At 37.4% G+C, this 22,709-nt stretch overlaps 5 protein-coding genes across 8 annotated transcripts; 3 read left to right on the top strand and 2 right to left on the bottom strand.

Moving 5' to 3' along the window:
• Window positions 1-30: 30 nt before the first annotated feature.
• LOC106331570 (putative glucose-6-phosphate 1-epimerase) lies at window positions 31-2,357 on the top strand. Its single transcript, XM_013769953.1, has 8 exons — window positions 31-135; window positions 353-508; window positions 727-801; window positions 991-1,205; window positions 1,287-1,418; window positions 1,497-1,599; window positions 1,691-1,790; window positions 1,883-2,357. Exons 2-8 carry the CDS (start codon window positions 428-430, stop codon window positions 2,098-2,100), a joined length of 924 nt encoding a protein of 307 aa, XP_013625407.1. The 5' UTR covers window positions 31-135; window positions 353-427; the 3' UTR covers window positions 2,101-2,357.
• A 2,111-nt stretch (window positions 2,358-4,468) lies between these two features.
• Window positions 4,469-7,645, top strand: LOC106329670. Its single transcript, XM_013768347.1, has one exon. The coding sequence runs from the start codon at window positions 4,469-4,471 to the stop codon at window positions 7,643-7,645; it is 3,177 nt and encodes a 1,058-aa protein (XP_013623801.1).
• A 3,601-nt stretch (window positions 7,646-11,246) lies between these two features.
• Window positions 11,247-13,178, bottom strand: LOC106329245. The gene is made up of 2 exons (XM_013767873.1): window positions 12,945-13,178; window positions 11,247-12,700 (listed from the first exon to the last, which is right to left on the bottom strand). Exons 1-2 carry the CDS (start codon window positions 13,005-13,007, stop codon window positions 11,600-11,602), a joined length of 1,164 nt encoding a protein of 387 aa, XP_013623327.1. The 5' UTR covers window positions 13,008-13,178; the 3' UTR covers window positions 11,247-11,599.
• Window positions 13,179-15,500: 2,322 nt separating this feature from the next.
• LOC106335365 (retrotransposon-like protein 1) lies at window positions 15,501-17,079 on the top strand. 4 transcript variants are annotated; one of them, XM_013773871.1, is made up of 5 exons: window positions 15,501-15,784; window positions 15,877-15,974; window positions 16,053-16,388; window positions 16,494-16,593; window positions 16,858-17,079. In XM_013773871.1, exons 1-5 carry the CDS (start codon window positions 15,543-15,545, stop codon window positions 16,928-16,930), a joined length of 849 nt encoding a protein of 282 aa, XP_013629325.1. In that variant the 5' UTR covers window positions 15,501-15,542; the 3' UTR covers window positions 16,931-17,079. The 4 variants fall into 4 exon arrangements, with proteins under 4 accessions (XP_013629325.1, XP_013629323.1, XP_013629326.1 ...); XM_013773869.1 differs by having other exon boundaries at window positions 16,855-17,079; XM_013773872.1 differs by having other exon boundaries at window positions 15,502-15,784; window positions 16,497-16,593.
• A 64-nt stretch (window positions 17,080-17,143) lies between these two features.
• On the bottom strand, window positions 17,144-20,544 carry LOC106335364 (probable methyltransferase PMT9). The gene is made up of 7 exons (XM_013773868.1): window positions 20,200-20,544; window positions 19,461-19,625; window positions 19,166-19,348; window positions 18,222-18,816; window positions 18,009-18,121; window positions 17,684-17,904; window positions 17,144-17,599 (listed from the first exon to the last, which is right to left on the bottom strand). The coding sequence occupies exons 1-7, from the start codon at window positions 20,425-20,427 to the stop codon at window positions 17,278-17,280; spliced, it is 1,827 nt and encodes a 608-aa protein (XP_013629322.1). The 5' UTR covers window positions 20,428-20,544; the 3' UTR covers window positions 17,144-17,277.
• Window positions 20,545-22,709: the final 2,165 nt, after the last annotated feature.

The following is a 22,709-nucleotide window of genomic DNA, read 5'->3' as shown; positions in this document are numbered from 1 at the left end:
ACGCAGTTACCAAGAGAACAACTACAAATGCGCAACAGGCCTTCCTTCTTCTTCTTCTTCTTCCTCGTCAAGCTCTCTCCCCACTGAAACAAAATTTTCCGAGAATCAAACATAGCCATCTTCGAACAATTCAAGGTCAGCATTTTTTCTAACGATCTCTATGTTTCTCCATCACTCTCGATCTCCGTCCATGTCCTCTCTCGATCATCAAGCTTTTTTTTTTGCCTTCTCAGTTTTATGAATCATGATTAGTGTTGATCATATGTGGTTGGTGTTGTGTAAATCATCGTTTTTGATTGAAGCATGCATCTGAATGTTTGGGGGGGATTTGTGTGTGTGTGTGTGTGTGTAGCTGGAGTGGAAGAGAGGGAAAGGAGGGAACCCGTTGGTGAGGGGAATAAGATCGAGGTTGTTAAGGCCCAAGTCGATGCCTTTAAATACTGTTGTCAACGCTCGTGACGGTTCCTCTCGTATTGTTTTGTCCGAGCCTAGCGGATCTCGTGCTGAGGTTTTCACTCTTTCAATTTATTTATTTATTTATTTATTTGAGAGACTCTCCTCAATTTTACTGAGTACTAGTTACTATGAGCTTATATGTTGACTTTGTTAATGATTATCTTTGTCTGGGCTAGAAAAGGCTTTAGCTTTATGCAGTCTCAGTATGGTTTGAGAAGACTCTCTTTAAGAGGTTGTTCTTTTTTTTGTTGTTGGTGGAAATGGTTTCAGGTGAGTCTATATGGAGGACAAGTTGTTTCTTGGAAGAATGAAAGGAGAGAGCAGTTGCTCTATATGAGCACCAAGGTATAAACCAAACTCCAAACTCAATCATCTCAACCAAATATCAAATCTTGGCAGCATTTAATAGAGATGAAAAAATGATTCTATTCTTCTTCTTCTTCTTAGCCAGATTTAAATTATGCTTTTAGAGGAGAAGAAGAATGAGTTCATGTATCAGATGCTTTTTATAACTAACTTTGTTTCATTTTTTAGGCGCAAATGAAGCCACCTAAGGCGATCAGGGGAGGGTTACCTATCTGTTTTCCACAGTTTGGTAACTTCGGTGCACTCGAGCGACATGGATTTGCCAGGAACAGGTTCTGGTCTTTTGATAACGATCCTTCCCCTCTCCCTCCTGCTAACCAGCAATCAACTGTTGATTTAGTGTTGAAGTCTACTGAAGATGATCTGAAAATATGGCCTCATAGGTTTGTATCGTCCGTTAGTCCACTTCATGTCTTCATCTCTTGGCTTAATATACAATTCCATGTTTGCTTATGTTGTTGCAGCTTTGAGCTTCGTGTTCGCATATCTATCAGTCCTGGCAAGCTTACTATAATCCCGCGTGTGAGGAACACGGACCCCAAGGCATTCTCCTTTATGTTTGCACTTCGTAACTACTTATATGTATCTGACATAAGGTATGTCTCTTTTCCTCTGTTTTATTTGTGGGCTCAATTAAAAGCATCATGAGTTATTGTAACATCATGATTTTGCAGTGAAGTTAGGGTTGAAGGTTTGGAGACTCTTGATTATCTGGACAACTTGATGCGTAGAGAAAGATTCACTGAGCAGGCAGATGCAATAACCTTTGACGGTGAGGTAGGTGATTCAGTCCATTCCTTTTGTTCTCAGCGCTAACTACTAAAAACAGAACAGAATCTCAACCTACTACTCTCTGCCTTCCTTGCAGATTGATAGAGTGTACTTGAACACGCCGACAAAGATTGCAATCATAGATCATGAGAGAAAGAGAACTATCGAGTTGCGAAAGGAAGGCATGCCAAATGCAGGTTGATATAGAGAGATTTCTTTAGTCCAGACATGATTCAAATAAGCTTAATAAGTTCTAATGTGATACTAATGTTATGTTTGGTGTGAGCAGTTGTGTGGAACCCATGGGACAAGAAGGCAAAGAGTATTGCTGACATGGGGGACGAGGACTACACAACAATGCTATGTGTAGACTCTGGTGCTATAGAAACTCCAATCTTGTTGAAACCATGTGAGGAGTGGAGAGGCAGGCAGGAACTCTCTATCGTCTCATCAAGCTACTGCAGTGGTCAGCTTGATCCACGTAAGGTTCTTTACGGGGATCACTGATATTCATCAACCACTACAAACTAATATATAAAACAATAAATATTTAATCTGTCTTCATGGATAAAAGCAATAATAATGCCCCAACAAATCTATGATAATGAGTTCCTGACTGACATACAGAGAGAGAGATTGGCAAATGTGTAGTATTTATGTAACGTTGCCTTCTGTGTGACTGTCAGGGACTCATCAATGTGTATGGTTTTACCCCCCCAGAAACATCAGTCTTATAAATGAATTTTGTCTTCTTCATAAGAACATTTTGTCTTCTTCATTGCACTGAATGGTCTTTATAGTCACTCAATGGTTCTTGTTTCTGATATCATGGAGAGAATTGCTTCTAGTCTAGAAGCCGATGAAACGTTTACTCTCACCACTTAATCACATTACTTAAAGTGTTCTTGATTCTTTTTTTGGGTGGTTGCTTAGTGTTCCCATTCCATATAATATATTCCATTCGCACCTTTTTCTTTGTGACAAAAGTTGATGATGCTTACGACAAATATGCAAAGGACTTCTGCACCTTTTTCATTTAACAAAATGATAAAAAAGGAGATTCTCGAGAACAACATGGGCCTTAAAAGATGGGTCCGTGGACTCAATCTCTCTTAGTAAGAAGCTCAAGTAACATCGAATAAATTTTAACCCAAAAAAAAAACGTTTAAAATAAAAATAGCCGTTGCCGAATATCGAAGCCGGGTCACCCGCGTGACAGGCGGGAATACATACCACTGTAGTCTGTACTACAACGACACTTTTTAGTGTAGATTGCGTGTAAGTTATTTTTCGTTAATGGTTCGTATAACATTTTCAAAAATATTAACTACGCATGAGTGATTTAAAACAAGTTTCTTTTCATTTTCATTGACTATTATATTGGATAAATTTTGTTAATGATTATTTTTAAGTAAAATTCTTTTAATCACTTTTAAATTATTTCTAATATTACAACTAATAATAAATGGATGCGAACATCTTATCTAAACTTACTATTATATAAAATTATTGTTTAAATAGTTATTAAAATTAACATAATAAATCAGAACAATTAAATATGACTGGCTGTCATTCAAAGCCTTCCATACTTTACAAGCAACAGCTAGTTCAGGACTCCGTGAGAACATCCATTTTTCATTTTAAATGAAGGGGTTAGAAAATATATTTATTCTGACATGTTAGCCAGAACATTTCGATTATATCTAGATATAAATCAACAACGCTCATTTAAGATCAACAACTCAGTGAATGATCACATCATCTTTTTTTTTTTTTTTTGAAACACTATCACATCATCTTTAAATTTATAAAAGTAATGATGAAACTGTTTTAATTTGTCAACAAAATTTAACAAGTTATATATGACTGAGTGTCACAAATAGAGATATAACTTTTGGTCCAAAAAAAATAAAAACTCTCACTTGAGATGATAGGTCCACTTCCCACCCTTTCTCCGAATTTTTTTTTTTTTGCAGTTGAGGTTAGTAAATTGCCATTTTTCACTACTTTTTTTGTTGATAAAAGGTTTGCCATTTTTACTACTTAGTAAGGTGATCGTCGGAATGCTTTAGTTGATTTGCAAGTTTGGTTGGGCTATGACAACGTTTTCACCGTTGATCCAGTTGGATTGAGTGGGGGTCTAGCTCTTTTTTGGAAAAAAAATGTTTATATGGACGTAAAATTTTCGGATAAAAATGCTATAGACTGTCTGGTTAAGTATGGGGACTTCACCTTTTTTTTGTCTTGTATTTACGGTGAACCTTCTGATCATGGTCGTGAGATAGTCTCGGAGAGACTAACCAGATGGGGCTGTACTAGAAAAGATCCCTGGTGCCTAATAGGGGATTTTAACGAAATCTTATCTAATGAAGAGAAGTCTGGTGGTCCCAAGAGGTCTGAAGATTCTTTCAAACCCTTTGCGGATATGCTGCTTTGTTGCGAGATGGAAGAATTTACCGGCAGAGGTGATAGATTTACTTGGGGAGGATGGAGATGGAAAAAGTGGATTCAATGCTGCTTGGATAGGAGTTTCGGAAATAAAAATTGGTCTTCTCTGTTCCCGGGTTCTAACCAAACCTTCCTGGAAAAGAGAGGGTCAGACCATAGACCGGTTCTTCTCAGATTTTACGCCTCGCAGGAACCTTTCAAAGGCCAATTCCGTTTTGACAAGAGATTCCTTCAGCATCCTGAAGTGTTATAAGAGATTGAGAAAGCGTGGGAGGGAAGGAATCTCAACATTGGGAAAAAAATTGAAAAATGTCGAACTGTCGTGAGCCGCTGGAAGAGGAAAAAGATATTCAATGCGAAAGACAAAATCTCATTACTTCAACAGAGACTAGAATGGTTTCAGTCAAGATGTTTCCCTTGTCGTTTCATGATAAACGTGGTCCAAAAAGATCTGCTCCTGGCGTACAAAGAAGAAGAATCCCACTGGAGACAGAAGAGGCGCGACAAATGGTTAGTTTTTGGAGACAAAAGCTCCAAGTTTTTTCACGGTTCAGTCAAAACCAGAAGATCCAAGAATTACATTTCAAAACTCAAGGATAAACACAATCAGGAGCAGCGATCTGAAGGAGCAAAGGCAGAAGTAGCAATAGAATATTTCTCGGAATTATTCAAAACCTCCAACCCGAGATCCTATGATCCAGCATTTGAAAGCTTTCCCCCCAAAGTCACAACTTCTATGAATAGACTTTTAACCAAAAGTGTATCCAAAGAGGAAGTGAAGGAGGCCATCTTCTCCATCAAAGGAGACAGTGCTCCGGGACCGGACGGCATGACGGGGACTTTCTTTCAAAAGTATTGGGACATCATCGGAACTCAAATCACAAGAGAAATTCAGGAAGTTTTCGAGTCAGGTATCATGCCTAAAGACTGGAATTTCACATATCTCTGCTTGCTACCAAAGATTTCGAACCCGGAGAACATGTCAGACATCAGACCGATCAGCCTTTGCTCAGTCCTTTACAAGACGGTGTCCAAGATTTTGGTTAAAAGAGTGCAACCTTTCCTCAAGTCTCTGGTCTCTATTAACCAATCAGCCTTTGTGAGTGAACGAAATATCTTCGACAACATCATCATAGCTCACGAGGCTGTACATGCCTTGAAAGTGCACCCCACCATATCCAACGACTCCATGGCTGTGAAGACCGATATGTCGAAGGCTTTCGATCGCGTCGAATGGAATTACCTTCAAAGCTTAATGAAAGCACTCGGGTTTGATCAGAAATGGATCAAGATGATCATGATGTGCATCACTTCTGTCACCTTCGCGGTTCTCGTGAACGATCACCCCTTTGGCCTGATCAAACCACAAAGGGGTCTCAGACAGGGAGACCCCCTATCACTGTTCCTCTTTGTTCTTTGTACGGAGGGTCTGACACACTTGCTAAACGTGGTGGAAAGGAATGATTTGTTTAAGGGGTTGCAATTTTCTCGACAAGGGCCTGCTATCCACCACCTGTTGTTCGCGGACGACAGCCTCTTCTTGTGCAAGGCTTCTCAGGAACAAGCATTGGCCCTTCAGAGAATTTTGAAGTTCTACGGTGATGCCACAGGACAAAACATAAACGTTCAAAAGTCTTCCATTTCCTTTGGAGATAATGTACCAGAAACAGAGAAATTGGCGATTCAAAACACCTTGGGGATCACCAAACAGGGCGGAGCAAGTAAGTATTTAGGGTTGCCGGAGTGTTTCTCAGGCTCGAAAGTAGATCTTCTAACCTACATAAAAGAGCAAACACAAGGCAAACTAGAAGGATGGTATCTTCAACACCTATCACAAGGAGGTAAGGAAGTCCTCTTGAAATCATCAGCAGGAGGAATCCCATTCTTCCCAATGTCCTGTTTCCGTTTGCCAAAAACGATCATCATGAAGCTCAACAGTATGATGGCTAACTTTTGGTGGGGAGCAGATTCGCACAAAAGCAAGGTTCATTGGGTCTCATGGGAAAAAATGTGTCTCCCCAAGCAGCTAGGCGGGATGGGTTTCAAGGACTTAGAATGCTTCAATCAAGCATTACTAGCGAAGCAAGCATGGAAAATCTTACACAAACCGCAATGTTTACTAGCACGTGTCCTTAAAAGCAGATACTTCACTGATGGAGAGTTCCTATCAGCGGCTCTGGGGGAGAGACCATCATACGTGTGGAGGAGCTTGCTGTTTGGAAGAGATCTGTTGCAAAAAGGACTGCAGCACAGAGTGGGAAATGGAGAGAACACGCGAGTTTGGCTTCACAAATGGGTTGCTGATCCAGTGGAGGGAATGAGAGCTCCATGGATAAAAAACTTATCCTTTGACGTCAACTTAATGGCAAGCTCACTCATTGATCCGGTAACAAAAAGGTGGAATGTACTGCATCTATCTGAGATTTTCGTTCCGGGTGATGTACAGCTCTTGTTGCAGAATCAACCGGTAGCAGATAGAGCAGACTTCTTCTCCTGGAAATTCAATAAAAGCGGTCTATGTACGGTTAAGTCGGCATATTGGCTTGCTTCAAAAGAAAAAACAGAGATTATTTTACCCGAAATCAACATGATGCCCTCGCTTAATGTGTTGAAAGAAAGAACGTGGAAGCTACAAACGGTTCCAAAAATAAAAGTCTTCATCTGGAAATCGATTAGTGATGCTCTCCCTACAGCTGACTTGATCACCAAGAGAGGAATGAAGATTGACAAGAGATGTCAAACCTGTGGAGCAGAAGTGGAATCAATAAATCACTTGCTTTTTTATTGTAGCTTTGCAAGGCTGGTCTGGGCCAACTCAAATATTCCTCACCCGCGAGGAGGTTATGACCCAGACTCTGTATATGCAAACTTCAATTCCTTGCTCGCCTTGAACGATAACAGGAGGGTGGACGCAGTTCGGAAAAGAAAGTGGCCCTGGATTTTATGGCACCTCTGGAAAAGGAGGAATGAAGTTAACTTCCAAGGGAGATGCTTCAGTGCGACTGACCTAGTCCAAAAAGCAACGCAAGACGCGGATGAGTGGTTTGCGGCTCAGACGGTAGAGGAAGAATGGCAAAGAAAAGAAAATCCAATCAAGACAACCACCAAGAAAAATTGGACTCCTCCAGAACAGGGTTGGAATAAGTGCAATATTGGAGTTGAGTATGATAGATCAAATGGTCTTGTTGGAGGAGGATGGGTTCTAAGAAACGAGAGAGGAGTAGTCTTATGTCATAGTAGAAGAGCATTTTCTGGTTGCAGGAACAAGGAAGAAGCAAAGTTGACTGTGGTCTTGTGGGCTATGGAAAGCATGAGTAGCCAAAGACAGACAAGAGTAACCTTTGCAGGAGATTTTAGTGAACTCTTTAGAGCAGCAATGCGACCTGAAGCTTGGCCTTCCTTCCTATTTCAAAGCGGGTGCATTGGAAGGGAATTAGAAGGGATAGAAGAATGGAAGTTGGAGGTGGTCACTAGAGAAGCCAATAGAGGTGCATATTTCATTGCTCAAAGTGTTACCAAGCTTGGATTGGTAAATTCGTACGTAGCCAGAGGACATCCGGATTGGCTATTCGAACTCTTTGTTAATGAAAGCAGAAACCTCTAATTAGCTGTCTAGTTGCGTTATCTCTCTTGATCCTTTTTGTTTATAGGATCTTTTGGAGTTTTTTTCGAGAAGGTGACCTTCTTGACCTGTCTGGTGTTTTGTATGTCTGAATTATTATGGTTGTTCAACTATATATTGTCAATGAATCTTCCTTGACGGAAAAAAAAAAAAAAAAAAAAGGTGATTGTCCTTTTTTGATTAAGTTTTTATGCACCTAAGTATAAACAACATGCTAGAACGTAAAGTGCTATATCGTAATCCATTAGTAGGAACGTAAAATAACGTTACAGCATGAACGTAATCTATGCGACTGCAATGCCATTATTTTTTAATAGGCTAACCAATTAAGTGAAAAATAATTGTTTTTACTGGTTACTAGTAAAAAAAAATGTATAAGTACTAAAGATAAATCAGTGATTTAAAACAAATTTATTTTTATTTTCATCAACTATTATATTGTAAAATAATTCATTTATCATATTTTAATTATTTTGAATATTAAAACTAATAATAGATAGATTTTTAAATGAGATGATGTGATTACTCAGTGAATAATCACATCATTTTTAAATTTCTAGAAATAATGATGAAACTGTTTAAAATTGTCAACAAATTTAACAAGTTTGATATGACCGGTTGTCATAAGCAGAGATATAAATTTATTACTCTTTTGTATTTGATAGAGAAAAAATATATTTTTTAAAAAATTACTTCTTTTCTCTTGATTTTGAATGACTATATCAGTTAAGCTGGTTTTAATTTTTATTATGTTCTTTAATGTTGACTTTCTCTTTTAACTATCCTAATTTAATCTCTGGTTACTTTTATGTTTACCAATCATATTCTCTTTTGAAGTCCAGGTGAAGTTTCATAAATTGCCATTTTTACCACTTATTAAGGTATTTTTTCACCGAGTATAAACAACATTACAGCTACAACGTAAATCGTTAAAACGTGAACTTTTTAAGCTTGGTGAACAAGGTAGCCTGGCCCTACGGAAACCACATACGTACATATAATAGCTCTCCCAATGCTTAGAAGTTGCACAGAACCTTACAAACGTCAGGTTTGTTATCCGAACCAAATATCTGAACCTGATGTTTTCTAAGAGCATCTCCAACTCATCTCTACAATAGAGATCTTTAAAATAGAGGAAAAAACAGATTGGAACAAAAATATCATCTATATTTTTACCTAGATCTCTATTATAGAAATGGAGTGGACTCTGATTGTGTTCTTGAGAAGCTTTTAGGTTCGGGAGTAAACGAACTTAGTCCACTTTCCCGCTCATCAACACACGTATATACTTCTTCTCTCTCTCTCTCTCCAAAGTCTAGACCTTTTCTCTCTGGTCTTCAATCCATTTAACTTAGCCTAGTGGAGAAAGCTCTTTCTCCTCTCTCTCTCTCCTTCTCTATTCTTCTCTCGCTTCAGCGTTCTTTGTCTTGGTTTTCACTATTCACCAACGATGGACAGGTAAGCTAGAAACGTGTAAAACACCAATGTCAAGATCTTCTAAGAAACAGATCTTTCTGATATGACTTCACTCTAACCCTAAACAGATCTTTCTATTAAGTTTCTTCTCTTATAACTCAGAAAGGTCTTATCTTTGTTCAAAGCCTCGAAAAGAATGAACCTTTATATCTGTTTTGTGATTAATCATGCAAACTTTCAGCTACTTGCATTCTATTTTAGGCATTATATGTATCTTTTACTCTGTTTTCAGCTTAATAATCTAGAGAAATTTTTTTTGAGTGATTCATGAAAGCTCATCTGTCTTGTTTCCGACAAGAGATGTTTGAATCTAGTACCATAAGTTCATAAACATGTTACTAAAACAATGGAAAATTAACTCTTGACAGGACTTGGATTGTGGATGGTCCATGGATTGTGAAGAATGTAAAGAATGTGTCTGTGTCATCAGATCTGCAGATTGAAGACTGCGGAGCATATATAAACTGTCCCAACTGCGGTTACCGGAACGACAACAGAAATGTGAAGAACTATTTCCAACATCTGTAATGATGCAAGTTAATGGTCATGTCTAACGTGAACACTTGAGTTTGTTTTTTTCAGGTACTGACTCCATGGCCAGGCCTTCCTAAAGGTGTAAAGTTCCAGCCAACCGATGAGGAAGTGATCGAGCATTTAGAAGCCAAGTGTGGGATTGATGGCTCAAAACTAGATCCTTTTATCCAAGACTTTTTCTTGTCAGTGGATGATATCAATTACACTCACCCTCAAAACCTTCGAGGTAACAATTTATTTTTATAAAAGGTAAATTTCCAAAAAAAAAAACATTTTAAAAGAAGTTATCATAAAAATAACATGAAAGAGAAAAAGACTTCAAAGTAACACTTATTTTACAAGAAAAATATTTATTAGTTTATTTTCACAAAATAGTTCATAAAAAAACAAAATTGCTAAAAGAAGTTTTATTAAAGGGTAAATATACATTTATACCTTAGGGTTAACTAATCTAGATTTAAGATTTAGAGTTAAATGGTGAGAGAAGTGAGTGGGGTTTGAGGGTGGGGTTTCAATTTAAAAAAATATATATTAAAATTGTAAAATAAAAAGTTATTTTGGTCATTTTTTAAAAGGTTATTTTGGTGATTAAAAAAAATTAAAATGACTATTTAAGAGAATTATCCAATATTTTATTATAAACTATACTTTGGAGTAAAAAATTGAGTAGAGTTAGAGTTGCTATAACCATCTCCAACCCACCTCTATTTCTATCTCTATATTTTTCTCTAAAATAGAGAAACTCTATTATAGAGGTGAAAATGCTCTAATGTATGTCTTTATAATAGAGTTCATCTATTTATAGAGGAAAATATAGAGATATGATAGCAAAAAGTAATTTTTCTTTATATTTTCCTCTAAAATAGAGGAACTCTATTATAAAAGCATACATTGGAGCATTTTCAGCTCTATAATAGAGATCTATATTTTAGAAGAAAATATAGAATAGAAGAAAATATAGAAGTGTACATTGAAGATGCTCTAAAACTTCACCCAACTCTAAACCCTAATTCTATATTAGTTAATCATATGGTATAAATGTATATTTACTTTTTATTTTTCATCTCCAATTATAACACCAATTTCAACAGTAAAATAATATTATATATTATTGATTTTAATATTCTAATTAATTGTTAATTTTATTTTACTACAGTTCTTTTTTTTTTCCTCTCATTTGCTATGTTCCTTGTTCTTTGTTAAGTTCGTGTAAAGCCTCTACCGCATGTTCTACCTATGTCTATCTTCAGCGTGTTTGCTGTCCAATGTAATCTGAAATGACTTTATGATAAATCATTTAACAGTAAATGGCTCCAGTTCAAAGGATGGTTAGTCATGAAGTTCTTTTTGTAAAAGTGACTGAAAAGATAAGTGCACTTTCTATGTACCTCTCTTTGTGAGATGATACAGTTCAATGCTTAAAGAGACAACTGAACAAATACTCATTTGATTTGGAGAACGGAAACGTTATAATACTATAGTCTTAGGTAACCTTGCACGGCCAGAAGCTCACCTATTTTATGAGTTGTAGAAGAGTATATAGAAGCTAATTAGTAAAATGCCTCTAAACAAATAGTATAAGCTCTCTCTTCAACATAAATTAAAGGAACCAACAATAGGAGATCAAATTAAGAATTTTTAAGAATAAAGATTACAAAGAATCTGAGGATAATGTAAAAGAACTCACTAATAGATTGTACAGACTAAAAAGAGCTTATGAAAAGAGTTTTGAAGTAAAGAGAGATAGAGAGAGAAAGACTATTCCAACAAAACTTCCCAAAACAACATGGGAACATGAAGTCAGTATTGTTATATACCCTCACCGAGTGATATGCCGAAACCAAAGAGACTCCACTTATCAGATCCCTCTAATCTCTGTTTCAGACTCCCACTAAAAAGACTGATGATGATAAGCACAAACCCTTATCAGCCACTGTCCCTAACGCAGTTCCCAGGCAACAAGTACTTATAACTCTCAGCATTCTCAATCAAATGCCCCGGGAGATGAACAGCCGAGTAAGACCTAGGGATCGGCCCCAGCTTCCCAATGATCTCCCTGAACGTATGCTCTTCAGGAAGCATGTCAAACAGATCAGTCCCTCTACATACCACATCCTGTATCCTCTTCGGATTCAGATAATGAGAGAATCTCACCCTATCGTTGTGACTATACGCTTTCATCTTGAACACAAACTCGCTTATACGCCTGAAACAGAAACTGCAATGCCAACCAGCATCCGCCAAAAGAGTGTCCCCTCGTCGGAAATGAGCGTACCGCGTCTTCCCGGGCTTGTACCGATGAACAGAAGCTCTCCAGCTCTTGTTATCGAGGTAATACTCGAACGAGTAGAGGTAGTTCTTGAGCTGGAGATGGAGAACGGGAGGGTATCCATCGCACCATCTAAGGAGGTTGATGGTGTGAGCGCTGGGGATCTCGTCCACGTCAGACATTATCAACAGATCATCTTCTTGAATCCCCGCGAGTCCTATTAACTGATCTAACGCAATCCTCTGGTAAGCTTCTTCAACGAAAGGGTTCTCCCCTCTCTTGAACCTCCCTCCTATGTTCCCATACGTCAGCCTCGGCTCCACAAACCCGAACTTATCTCGGTTCGCGGCGAAAACCAGCGGTTTAGGCAAACCGGTGAACGTCGAGTTAGATTCGAGGACCACGAACTGCGTCACGTAAGGGTAAAGCTCTTTCCAGCGGATGGTGAGCATGTCGACCTCGTTGCTGAACAGGACGGCGTCGAAGACGCGCCGCGGAGACTCGCGGTGTGTCCACCCGTGGAGGCTGCAGAGTGTCTCCATGGAGGCGTTGTGGTGGTAGTAATGCGGGAGGGTTTGAAACGGCTTGGGCGGTGATTCCCAGAGGGGTCTCAGGAAGTAAGTGAGCTTTTGGCCGTGCAAGTAGACTCCGAGGATGAAGATGGGGATGATGGTGAGGAAGATGATGTATGTCTTGAAATCGAGTCCGCGTAGTACGCATCTGACTCTTGAGAAGGCCTTCGCTGCTCGTGAACCATCCTGTGAAAACAAAACAAAGCAATGTCTCTTCATAAAAATCAATCCTTTGTAACTGATACAGAGATCAAACAAACTATGTTTCAGACAAATCATCTAATCCAGACAAGAACTACAAAACCCTATGACGATATGTAATAAACAATCAGAATCACAACCGCATTACAACCGATTCTAAACTAATCAAATTGGTATCAGACACCAAAAAACGATTCAACACGAAATCGATAAGGAGATTAGGACTCACCTGACCACAAACATCTTCGCAGATATCGTCCGTCTTTTTACAACTATAGTACCCATCTGACATGATTCTTCTAACCCACAGTAAAAAGGATGGAACTTTATGCGAGGAAGAAGAGATTTCGAACCCAGAGATCAAAAGTAATCCTCAGAAACTCGAACAATAAAAAAACAGAGAAGTGCCTCTTTGAGTATAAATAAATATCCGAGAAAATAATAATCTTAATCCCTCTCGTCTTTGGAAAACTGTAACGCCAATTATAGCCGTTTGATGATACCTTTTGTGTTTATATATTCCCAAAACTGCTCTAATTAATATAATTTTATTTGACTTTCATTAAGGTTTTATCAGCTTTTTTAAACAGCAAAAAAAAATAAAATAATATATATATATATATATAAGCAAAAATATTACTAGAGATCCGTATCTAAAATACTTTATTTTTCTCCTTTTTTACATTCAATATATATTCTGATTTCTTGTCAAAGTGAATACATATTTTTGGTGATATACACTAGTAGTAGTCAGTTGATCAAAAAAAATAAAAAATACTAGTAGTAGTTTTATATGCTACTTGGTATAAATCAAACAAATATATTTTTATGATTTTTTTGTTGATAATTACTAGTATCACATACTACTTGGTATATTTTAGAAAAATTGAATATCTATTTTGAGTTTTTTTTTTTGTATTTCTATATTACATGCTCAGCCGGTTTTGTAGAATACTATTTTGAAAAAGTGTTATAAGTAAGAAAAGCGTAGAATATTGGATGAATAACAATTTGATTTCTAAATATGTTAGGAATATACTTTTTATTTTAGTGATTACTTGCAATGTCAAATAATAGTATTAACTATTATTTGAACTGGGTCTTCGTCTCCTCTATTCTAGCTAGTCAATATTACATGTTCCAGGGGACCAAGTAGTAGTATCTTGATGTATATATGAAGACAAAGAACTTGAATGCATGATAAGGAGGACAAGTTTCTGCAACCAAGTGTACATATATATGGACTTTTATATCTTATCTCTTTACAGTTTCCTCTCCTTTTCCTAAACATAACATTAATTTTTTTTAAACATAACATTAATTATGCTAATATCTTCTCAACTATTTGGAAATCTAAACATTGAAAATGATATGACTCTGCATTAACATTTGATTATATATTCAAAGTTTGACTATAACTACGTGGCATAGCTTGTTTTCTCTTTGTTTCAACTTTCAATCCTAAAAATTATCAACTAAATAAATGAAAAGCGTGATGTCAATGTCGAGGAACAAGCAAGAAAAAGGAGGAAAATGTATAGGAAACTTCTAAGGAAAATACCGTATTACTAAATTTAATAAACATTCATGTTCATGATATGATGAAGGATTTGTCTACAACATTGTTAGGGCTGAAAATATATAAACGGGACCGTTGACCCTGCAACAACCCTGGACCTAGACTCGAACAGAGTGGTTTGTTGACCCAACAAGTTAGATTAGATATCCAACCCTCTTTCATTGCTAATAATTACGTATTCTACACATATATTTATTTCATACCTATCGACCACAGTTCACAAAACACGCGTTCACGAAGAATTAGAACCTGGTCCATCTGTTTTTTTATTAACGATCGCACCCACCAGTTTTGTAGTAACATGGTTTGTCCCTTTAGGGTTTTTCAAAACTTTTGTCTTCTGTGGTTACTTGTTAGTACTCTTATTGAGTTAGAGCCAATTGGTTGGGAAATTAACTAAACTAAGCTGTAATATTTTCTAACATGTTTTGAACCATAAGATAGGAATCTGAGAAGTGAGAACTATGTATATAATATGTTATCTCTAATATTATGTGGTCTTGGGTATGCTTTTTGGTTCTTAAGGACTAATCTGTTCTGAACTGGAATGGTGAGTTTTAATTTTGTTTTGAGTGATAATCAGAAAGATAAAATAATTAGAAAAAACAAAAGAAACTTAATTGTTTTCTTATAATTTGACAAATATATTTATTTGTGTCTACTAGACTATTTTAGTTTCAATTCAGTTTGACCAGGTTAAAAAAAATCCACCAATCATTATGTTATTTAATATAGATTCAAATCATTTAGGTTCATATCCAGCAGTACATGATCTGAAAATTTGAGAACCATAAATTTTTTTTTTTATGAACTTCTATACAATTTTTTTTCATAATTTGAGAACTTACGCTTATGTAAAAAATCTCAAAAAAATTTGGGGGCCAAACTCTATGTTTCATTGGACCATTCCACATTGTGAGCAACTAAAAACACCAGAACGAATCAGTGATACAGAAACAGAAATGAGCTGTGTCTTGTGTCATGAGGGTTGGACCGGACCGGACCAGAGTCATGAGCTGTGTTCTAGTCAGAACGCAGAAAAGGCGCTAACGGTTATCATTGTACATTGAAATTGTTCTTTTGTATTTAGAGGGCCAATATTAAGACCAATAGGCCCATATATTGCTTAAACTTTGATAAGCCCATATAAACAAAACGGCGTGCAACTGATTTTAGAAACATTAAACGGCAAGTCGTCTCATTCATACTACTTGCAGTCTCGTTTCAGTGAACACAAACCGCACATCAATGGCGGCTGCAGGGGAAGAGATGACGACGACGGTTAAGGAAGGCGCCAACCTGTTGGGGAAGCCAAAGTACAAGAAAATCGAAAACGGGAGATTCAGATGCGTACAAACAGGTCACGAGCTCCTCGAGAAAGACAAGAAGGTGTATTCAGAGAGTAAACGGTGCCGTTTAGGGCTTATCGATCATGCCTTATCCCACAACAAGCCACCACTTAACTTGTTCGAACAAGACCCGAGCTCTAGGTAATCTATTGCATATTGTTCTGTCTCTCCTCCTCGAAAGCTTTTGGGGTTTAAGGTTTTAGACTATTGTTATTTGGCTTTGGTTGTTTCAGTTCGAAACTGAAATGTAAGCTGACGGGTGATACGGTGAACAAGACTGAGGAACATATTTGGAAGCATATCAATGGACGACGTTTCCTCAACAAGTTAGGTTTGTGACTTTGAAGCTTGATGATTGTTCTTTGTGTTGCAAAACGTGTTAACGGTTGTTTTGTTGGTTATCTAACAGAGGAGAAGGAGAGAGAGAAAGAGTCTGGAGCTATTCCAGAGGAAGGTGGAGAAACTGTGGTGAAGGAGAATGGCGTAAAGGAAGAAAAGAAGAAGAATAAAAAGAAGAAGAAGAAGAATAAGAAGAATAAGAAGAAAAACAAGAAGGAAGAGAATGGAGAGGATGTTGTTATGGATGAACTCCAACATGAGAATGATGAAGATGTTGGAGGGCAGGAGGAGCTTGACTTTTGGATGCCACCAGATGGAGAGAGGTGGGACTTTGATGATGGAGGAGACCGGTGGGGATCAGATTCAGAAGAGGAAGAAGAAAAGAATGGGGAAGAAGATCCAATAGGTTTGTTTTTCACTTATGTATCCCATTACTACTGCTCTGGTATTGTGTATTCATGCTTCAAATCTCAAGTTGTGAGTTTCTTTTTGTTATTGTAACATTGGGAAGTAGATGAAATGGATGAAGATGGAAATAGTAGCTTGGATGACTGCATAATAGGTGAAGTTGATGAAGATGGCGAAAATAGTTTGGATGAAACTCTCGAAAGGTACCATGAATTTTCATTGGTTTTTTTTTATGTGTACTAGATAAAATAGTTTTTGACATCCAAGTAATCATCTCAAGTTTGCTGTTAATGTTGAAGAGCATATAAGTTTTCTTTAAATGGCTGACAAAAAAAGTTTTGTTTAAATCAGAAAATTAGCTGACTTTGGGAGTTTTAGTTTAGATTGTAATGTATGCTTATAAACAGCGAATGAACTGTGTTGAAGCAAAATCGGTTTAATGATATAACGTTTGTGTTCTTTAGCAGTAAAAAGAGGAAGCCTGAAGAACTCAGTTCCAAGAAGAACAAGAAGAAGAAGATCAATACAACAGCTTCATAAATCTGATCTCTCTCTTATGCTCTTCCTGTTTTTTGCATTTTCACTTAGTGCTACGTGTTTCATTCACCTTTATGTGTTCAGTTTTGATAGTATTTAATGGTGAGAATAAACAGGTTAATGATTCCTCTAATGAGTCGATGATTCGGCCATTACATTCACAAAGCAAATTCTTTTCGAGAAAACAATTTTAAATTTTAAATTTTAAATTTGGACTAGAAAATCGAAAATACGAAGCTTTGGCATTTTTTCCTACAACAAAATCAAAATCATAACTACGTGTGAATTTTGTGCAATTTACAGTTCCTCATATCAAGTAGATAGATGGCTTGCAATAGAAGTAAACCTTTTCACAACTCTGAAATGGCCGCCACGCTCCAAAGTTTCTTTCTGGCTATCAAAACTCTCTCGTCTTTGGCCGCCGACAGAGAGTCACCCTTTGGAGTAGTCTCTGTCATCCATTTGTCCCATTTCAACAATGTCAGATACTCCTTGATGTAGCTAATATTCTCTGATGTGTCACGAATTATGACAAACCCTTCTGGCCGTAGTATCCTGTCCATCTCGATAAGCAGGTCTTCGATGCTGCATCCACGTGCTTCGGTTTCTGTGAATGTGTTCCACGCGTGGATAAGGTCAAATGTTCGTGGGTATGTGTCAAAGGCTTCACACCTGCAGAGATCACCATCAAGCAACGAAGAAGAACCTGATCGGATTATGTGCTCAATGTTTAGAGGTTAAAGCTCATTAACATACCAATCATGAGTGGCTCCGATAAGGCCACGGTCGTAGATGATCTTCATTCTCGGTTGGGATTGTACGGGTATGACGTTCATTACCCATACATCTTTATCGTTTAGAGCAGCTGCAAAACCGCCGAGGTTTGAGCTCATGTCCATCACGTTTCTAATAGAGTTCTTTTGCACCATTGGTTTAAGCAGCTTCCAGTATTCCATCACTCTATGCCGCCATGTTTCCTGCACCAACACACATAGTTTAGTGAACAATGAAAGTGTTTCGACGTACAGAGGCATTGCTATTTTATGAAACAAAGCTTTCGATGTAGGGACAGCAAACTTACCGTATCTTCACGAAATTGCTCGGGAGTGACACCGATTTCTTCAAGACGTGGTGGAGGAGCTGTCAGTCTCCGTGGCCAGGGAACAAGCCCACTCCATCTTTCTTTATGCATCCCTGGATAAAATATAGTAAACAGTATGTAACGGATAACAAATAGTATCAACTTAATGAGACTTGATACTATATAAGTTGAGGTTAAGATATGTATACTTACTAACTGAGTACGGTGTTATGCAAGCTTTCATGGAAACGTTCCAAGTTGCATCTGGGTCATCTCCAGAAGGGCAAAGCGGAGGTTGGACACCTGGACCCCTCTTCAAGTAACAACTGTTGGATATCGGTTTTCCCCATATAACAGATTGGTCTCGTTTGGCCACAACCCTCCAACACATTCTCCTGAAGAGATCATGCATCGCAGTCCCAATCTTTCTGTTTTCTGGGTCGTGTGCGTAAGCTTCAGGGGACGAGTATACAAAGTAACCGCCAGGTCTGAGCAGCCTATCAAGTTCCAGCAACAAGATCCCATCTCTTTGAAGCCAATCTATCCGGCATCTAGAGCAGTGAGCAAGTTCAAACGATCTGCTTGGGTATGGAAGCCGCTTAGTCCCAAGAACACCAAGTGTTGATGGGATCCCTCGTTCTAGAGCAAACTGGATCTGGTTCTGGTGGACATCATTAGGAGCAAGAGACATGGCTATGATGTCATGTGAGAGAAGATAAGCTCCGAAGCTAGCTACCCCACAACCAACATCAAGAACATTCCGAATGCTTCCTCCATTGTTGAGTTTGTCACCGGGGAATTTCAGCATCTAAAGCAATAAGCAGTTTTTTTGGTCATCTGAAAGAACTAAAAACGGTAAAAAACAGGGCCAAAACCTCCTGTTGATTGCAGAACTACTCTCCCTGGTATGTTTAATGAACTATGGTCAACATACTACCCACATAACTCTCAGTAAATATAAGAACCTTAAGTTCAGATCCTTAAGTTAACATGATTCATTTGCAATAACAGACAACCCAATACTCAACTCCTATTGGTCCATGCCGCATCCGCTTCTACCATAAAAGTTTGCTCACTAATGCAACTTCGGTAGCAAAAATCAAATGGCTTTGTGCCTTTGAGATTCAAAGAAGTAAAAAATAATGATATAGTAGTACCTGAGCAAGGGAAACAATGTATTTGTCAGCTCCGTAGTGGAAATGCGTTCCTCCCCCGGGAAAATTGATCTTATCACCATTCACAACCATCCAATTCTGATCAGATTTCTCTTGCGCAAGGTGTGTGTGCGGAATATTCACCTTCCACACCTCGTCCCTACTAACAGGCCACTTTATAGGTATCTGAAAACAACTCCATAAACAAAATCATCATCAACCACTTAACACCAGAGCCATAAGACCCATAACATATGCAAGAATGCTCAAAACACGAGAAAGAGACAGAAAGTCCGACCTTATAACCAGATGGAGGAGGAACAAGGCAATTGAAACGGCGCTCCGGTGGAGGGCAGTGATGCTCATAGTGCTCCATTAACGTTAAATTGAGTCTCAGTTTCAGCTGGTGGTGAAGATCTCTATCCAAACACGGTATAAGATCCGAGTGTTTCGAATCACATATCTGCCAAAATATACACCAAAACAGGATCAAGAACGAGAGAGCAACGAACACGAAGACCACAAGATCAAAACTAAACTCACTCAAAATCCACAAAGATCACTCACTCATCATCCACTAGCAATCCCAACAGAGCAATCACTAGAAGAACGAGCTAATCTCCACAAAATCTCACTTAAACGCTACGAATCTTGAACTACTCTACGAATCTGGAACGATCACTCACTTATCCACTACCAATTTCAACAGAGTAATCACTAGAAGAACGAGCGAATCTGCACAAATTTCACTTAAACACTACGAATCTGAAACTACTCTACGAATCTGGAACGATCACTCACTCACCCACTACCAATATCAACAGAGTGATCACTAGAAGAATGAGCGAATCTGCACAAAATTCACTTAAACGCTACGAATCTGGAACGATCACTCTCTCATCCACTACTAATTTCAACAGAGTGATACATAGATAAGAACGAGCTAATCTGCACAAAACCTCACTCAAACACTAGGAATCTGGAGATTTCCACTCAAAATTTCTAAAAAAGATACGAATCGATGCTTGGATACGAACCGGAATGCTTCTGGGAACTTCGACGCGGCTCTCTCCATCTCGATTGCTCGCGAATCCGGCGCTTGCGCGGCTAGATCCGTCAAACTCGTCGGACTTTCTGGATCCGGGAGCGAAGGAAGAGCCATAGTAGAGGCAAGTCAAGCCGAGAAGAGCGATGAAGCCGACGAGGACGTAGGTGAAGAGCTTCGGATGAGTCGCGCGGACTCGCTCGCTCCTGGAGTGCTTCATAGTTAAGCGTGTCTCCGGATCCGGATCTAGATCTGACCCGGAAATGAGCTGCGGGTCGAGAGAAGGATAGTGTGTGAGTGACAGTAGATTCCCGCGGAAGGTTAGATGACCAGTGTCGGGATTTTATGCTCAAGGGAATATTTGTGGTAGTTGTAATCCTCTGCGACCAGGACTACGAATGTTTCTGTTAATGCGGTTAAAATTCATGGGCCTGTGGATACTATTGGGCTTTGATATTTTAAAAGAGTTTCCTTGTCATCTATTAGGCTTTCTATTTGTTCCTTTATTTATAAAGACTAGTATTATCCCCACTTTCATTATTTTCTAAATTATCTGATCATAAGTTATAACGATTCAAATCATAACAATAATTTTTTATTTTAGTCATATTTTATAAACCAAGATAACACATGTAAAACGTGATTAAATATCTTCACTGAATATTTACTTGCACCCATTTTCATATTAAAATATGTTTCTCGTAGAAATTTCATTGATAGATTAGTAAAATTAGTGATGTTAAAAAGATAGTAAAATCAACAAACTATAAATAAGTATATACAGCTTCACATTTGTCTTAATACAAATTAATTGCACCCTGTTTTTCTAGTTTTCTTCTAACTTTTTTAAAAATGTCTACAAAGTTTCATCTATCTAAACATATTTTAGATAATTACAATTTTAATTGTAATCTGTTTACCTCTTTCACAGGAATAACCACGCTGAAAATCAAATAACTTTATGATTCTAATAGTAATATCCTTTGAAACAAATCTCTGGTTTTCTCTCTTTTGTTAAAAATAGAATACAAAATAGAAGTAAACTATGATATCAACTTGAATCATGTAGAAAGAATCATAGAAACTGTTTTTAAATGATCGATTTGAATAAAGATATCTGCTACACTCAAAACCTACATAAAAGACAAAGAAAGTGAAACTGTTGAGAAGAATAAAAAAAGAAGAATCGAAAGATAAAGATAGTTAACTGAACGATATATATGAGATGGGCAGTTGGTATCAAGAGTTACTGAATTCATGGAACGTGTGATGATAGGCAATCTGAGGAAAAACAATGATTTAATAATTTTGCAATTACATAAATATTTGAAATCAAAGAATTTGGTCTAATTTTTTTTTGTAAAAACAATTACACATGTCAAAATCTTATTACTTGAGTGATTTGTGATTTAGTATATAATAGATTACATTAATCCTCTAATTATTTGATAAAAAAAAAGAATTTAAACTCAGGATCAATACAAATCTTTTATACTATAAAATGGAAGTTAACAATTCTCATGTGTCATTCAATTTTTTTTTTAACCTCCAAGATTCATGTTGATGATGAGGGATGGACTTACCAACGAAAACCAAAACCAGTGAGAGGTCCCATAGTGTCCGAAGCTGGTGAAAGTTCTGAGAAGTTGCTGATAAAGGATAATGAAGTTGTACATGCTTTCATTGATTTGGAGAGCACTGAGATAGATACTGCTTCGGCCCCTCAACCTGAAGAGCAACAATGTGACTGTTTATACGCTCAGTAATCTGGATGATACAATTCTGAACAGCTTGTGTGATGGACATGTCATCGTTAAACGATATCAGCAAAGAACATCCCTTTGTGCACCGTGTAAACTTCTTCGAGGTATGTTTCAATACAATATTTTCAGTTTTATTGATTTTGAGAAAAAAAGTTGTTAATTTTATTTCTGATTTTGATCATATACAAACAAATATTTTGGTTCAGCTGGAATTTAGATTGAAATAAACATTAAACAGTATTGCTATGCACATGAAATGCACATTAGACTGTTAAGAAGAATCATTGCTTGTTTCCAGGTTGAGGCCAAAAAGTCTACAGCTGGTTACATATTCTCGTATGCCTTATCACCTTAAAATCTTAATAGTTTCAGAATAGAACATGTGGCATCAATCCATCGCCTTCGGAGTGTGCCATTTTCCCATTTTCCTTGTAAACGAGCACATACGAACAAATCTCGCGAACGATCAAATGTGACTAGCTTGCAGCGCATTAACACCTTACAAAAATGCAGCTATTGCTCTTAAAACACTTGATTCAATATCTTAAAACCTTGAAAAAAAAGTCTCTTGGGATTGAATCAAGTGTTTTAATATATTTTGGGATTTTTAACTAAAACTGAAAGTTAATAAATTATCATTTTAAATCACCTAAACAACTTTGAAAGTTTTGAAAAATATCTTACCAAATCAACTATAAATTTTGTTTTTATTTACCAACTTTCACTAAAATCTTTCAAA

The sequence above is a fragment of the Brassica oleracea genome, chromosome C3, assembly GCF_000695525.1.
Source record: "Brassica oleracea var. oleracea cultivar TO1000 chromosome C3, BOL, whole genome shotgun sequence".
Taxonomy (NCBI): domain Eukaryota; kingdom Viridiplantae; phylum Streptophyta; class Magnoliopsida; order Brassicales; family Brassicaceae; genus Brassica; species Brassica oleracea.
The sequence above is the reverse complement of the archived record's forward strand: the minus strand, read 5'-3'. Positions and strand labels throughout refer to the sequence as shown.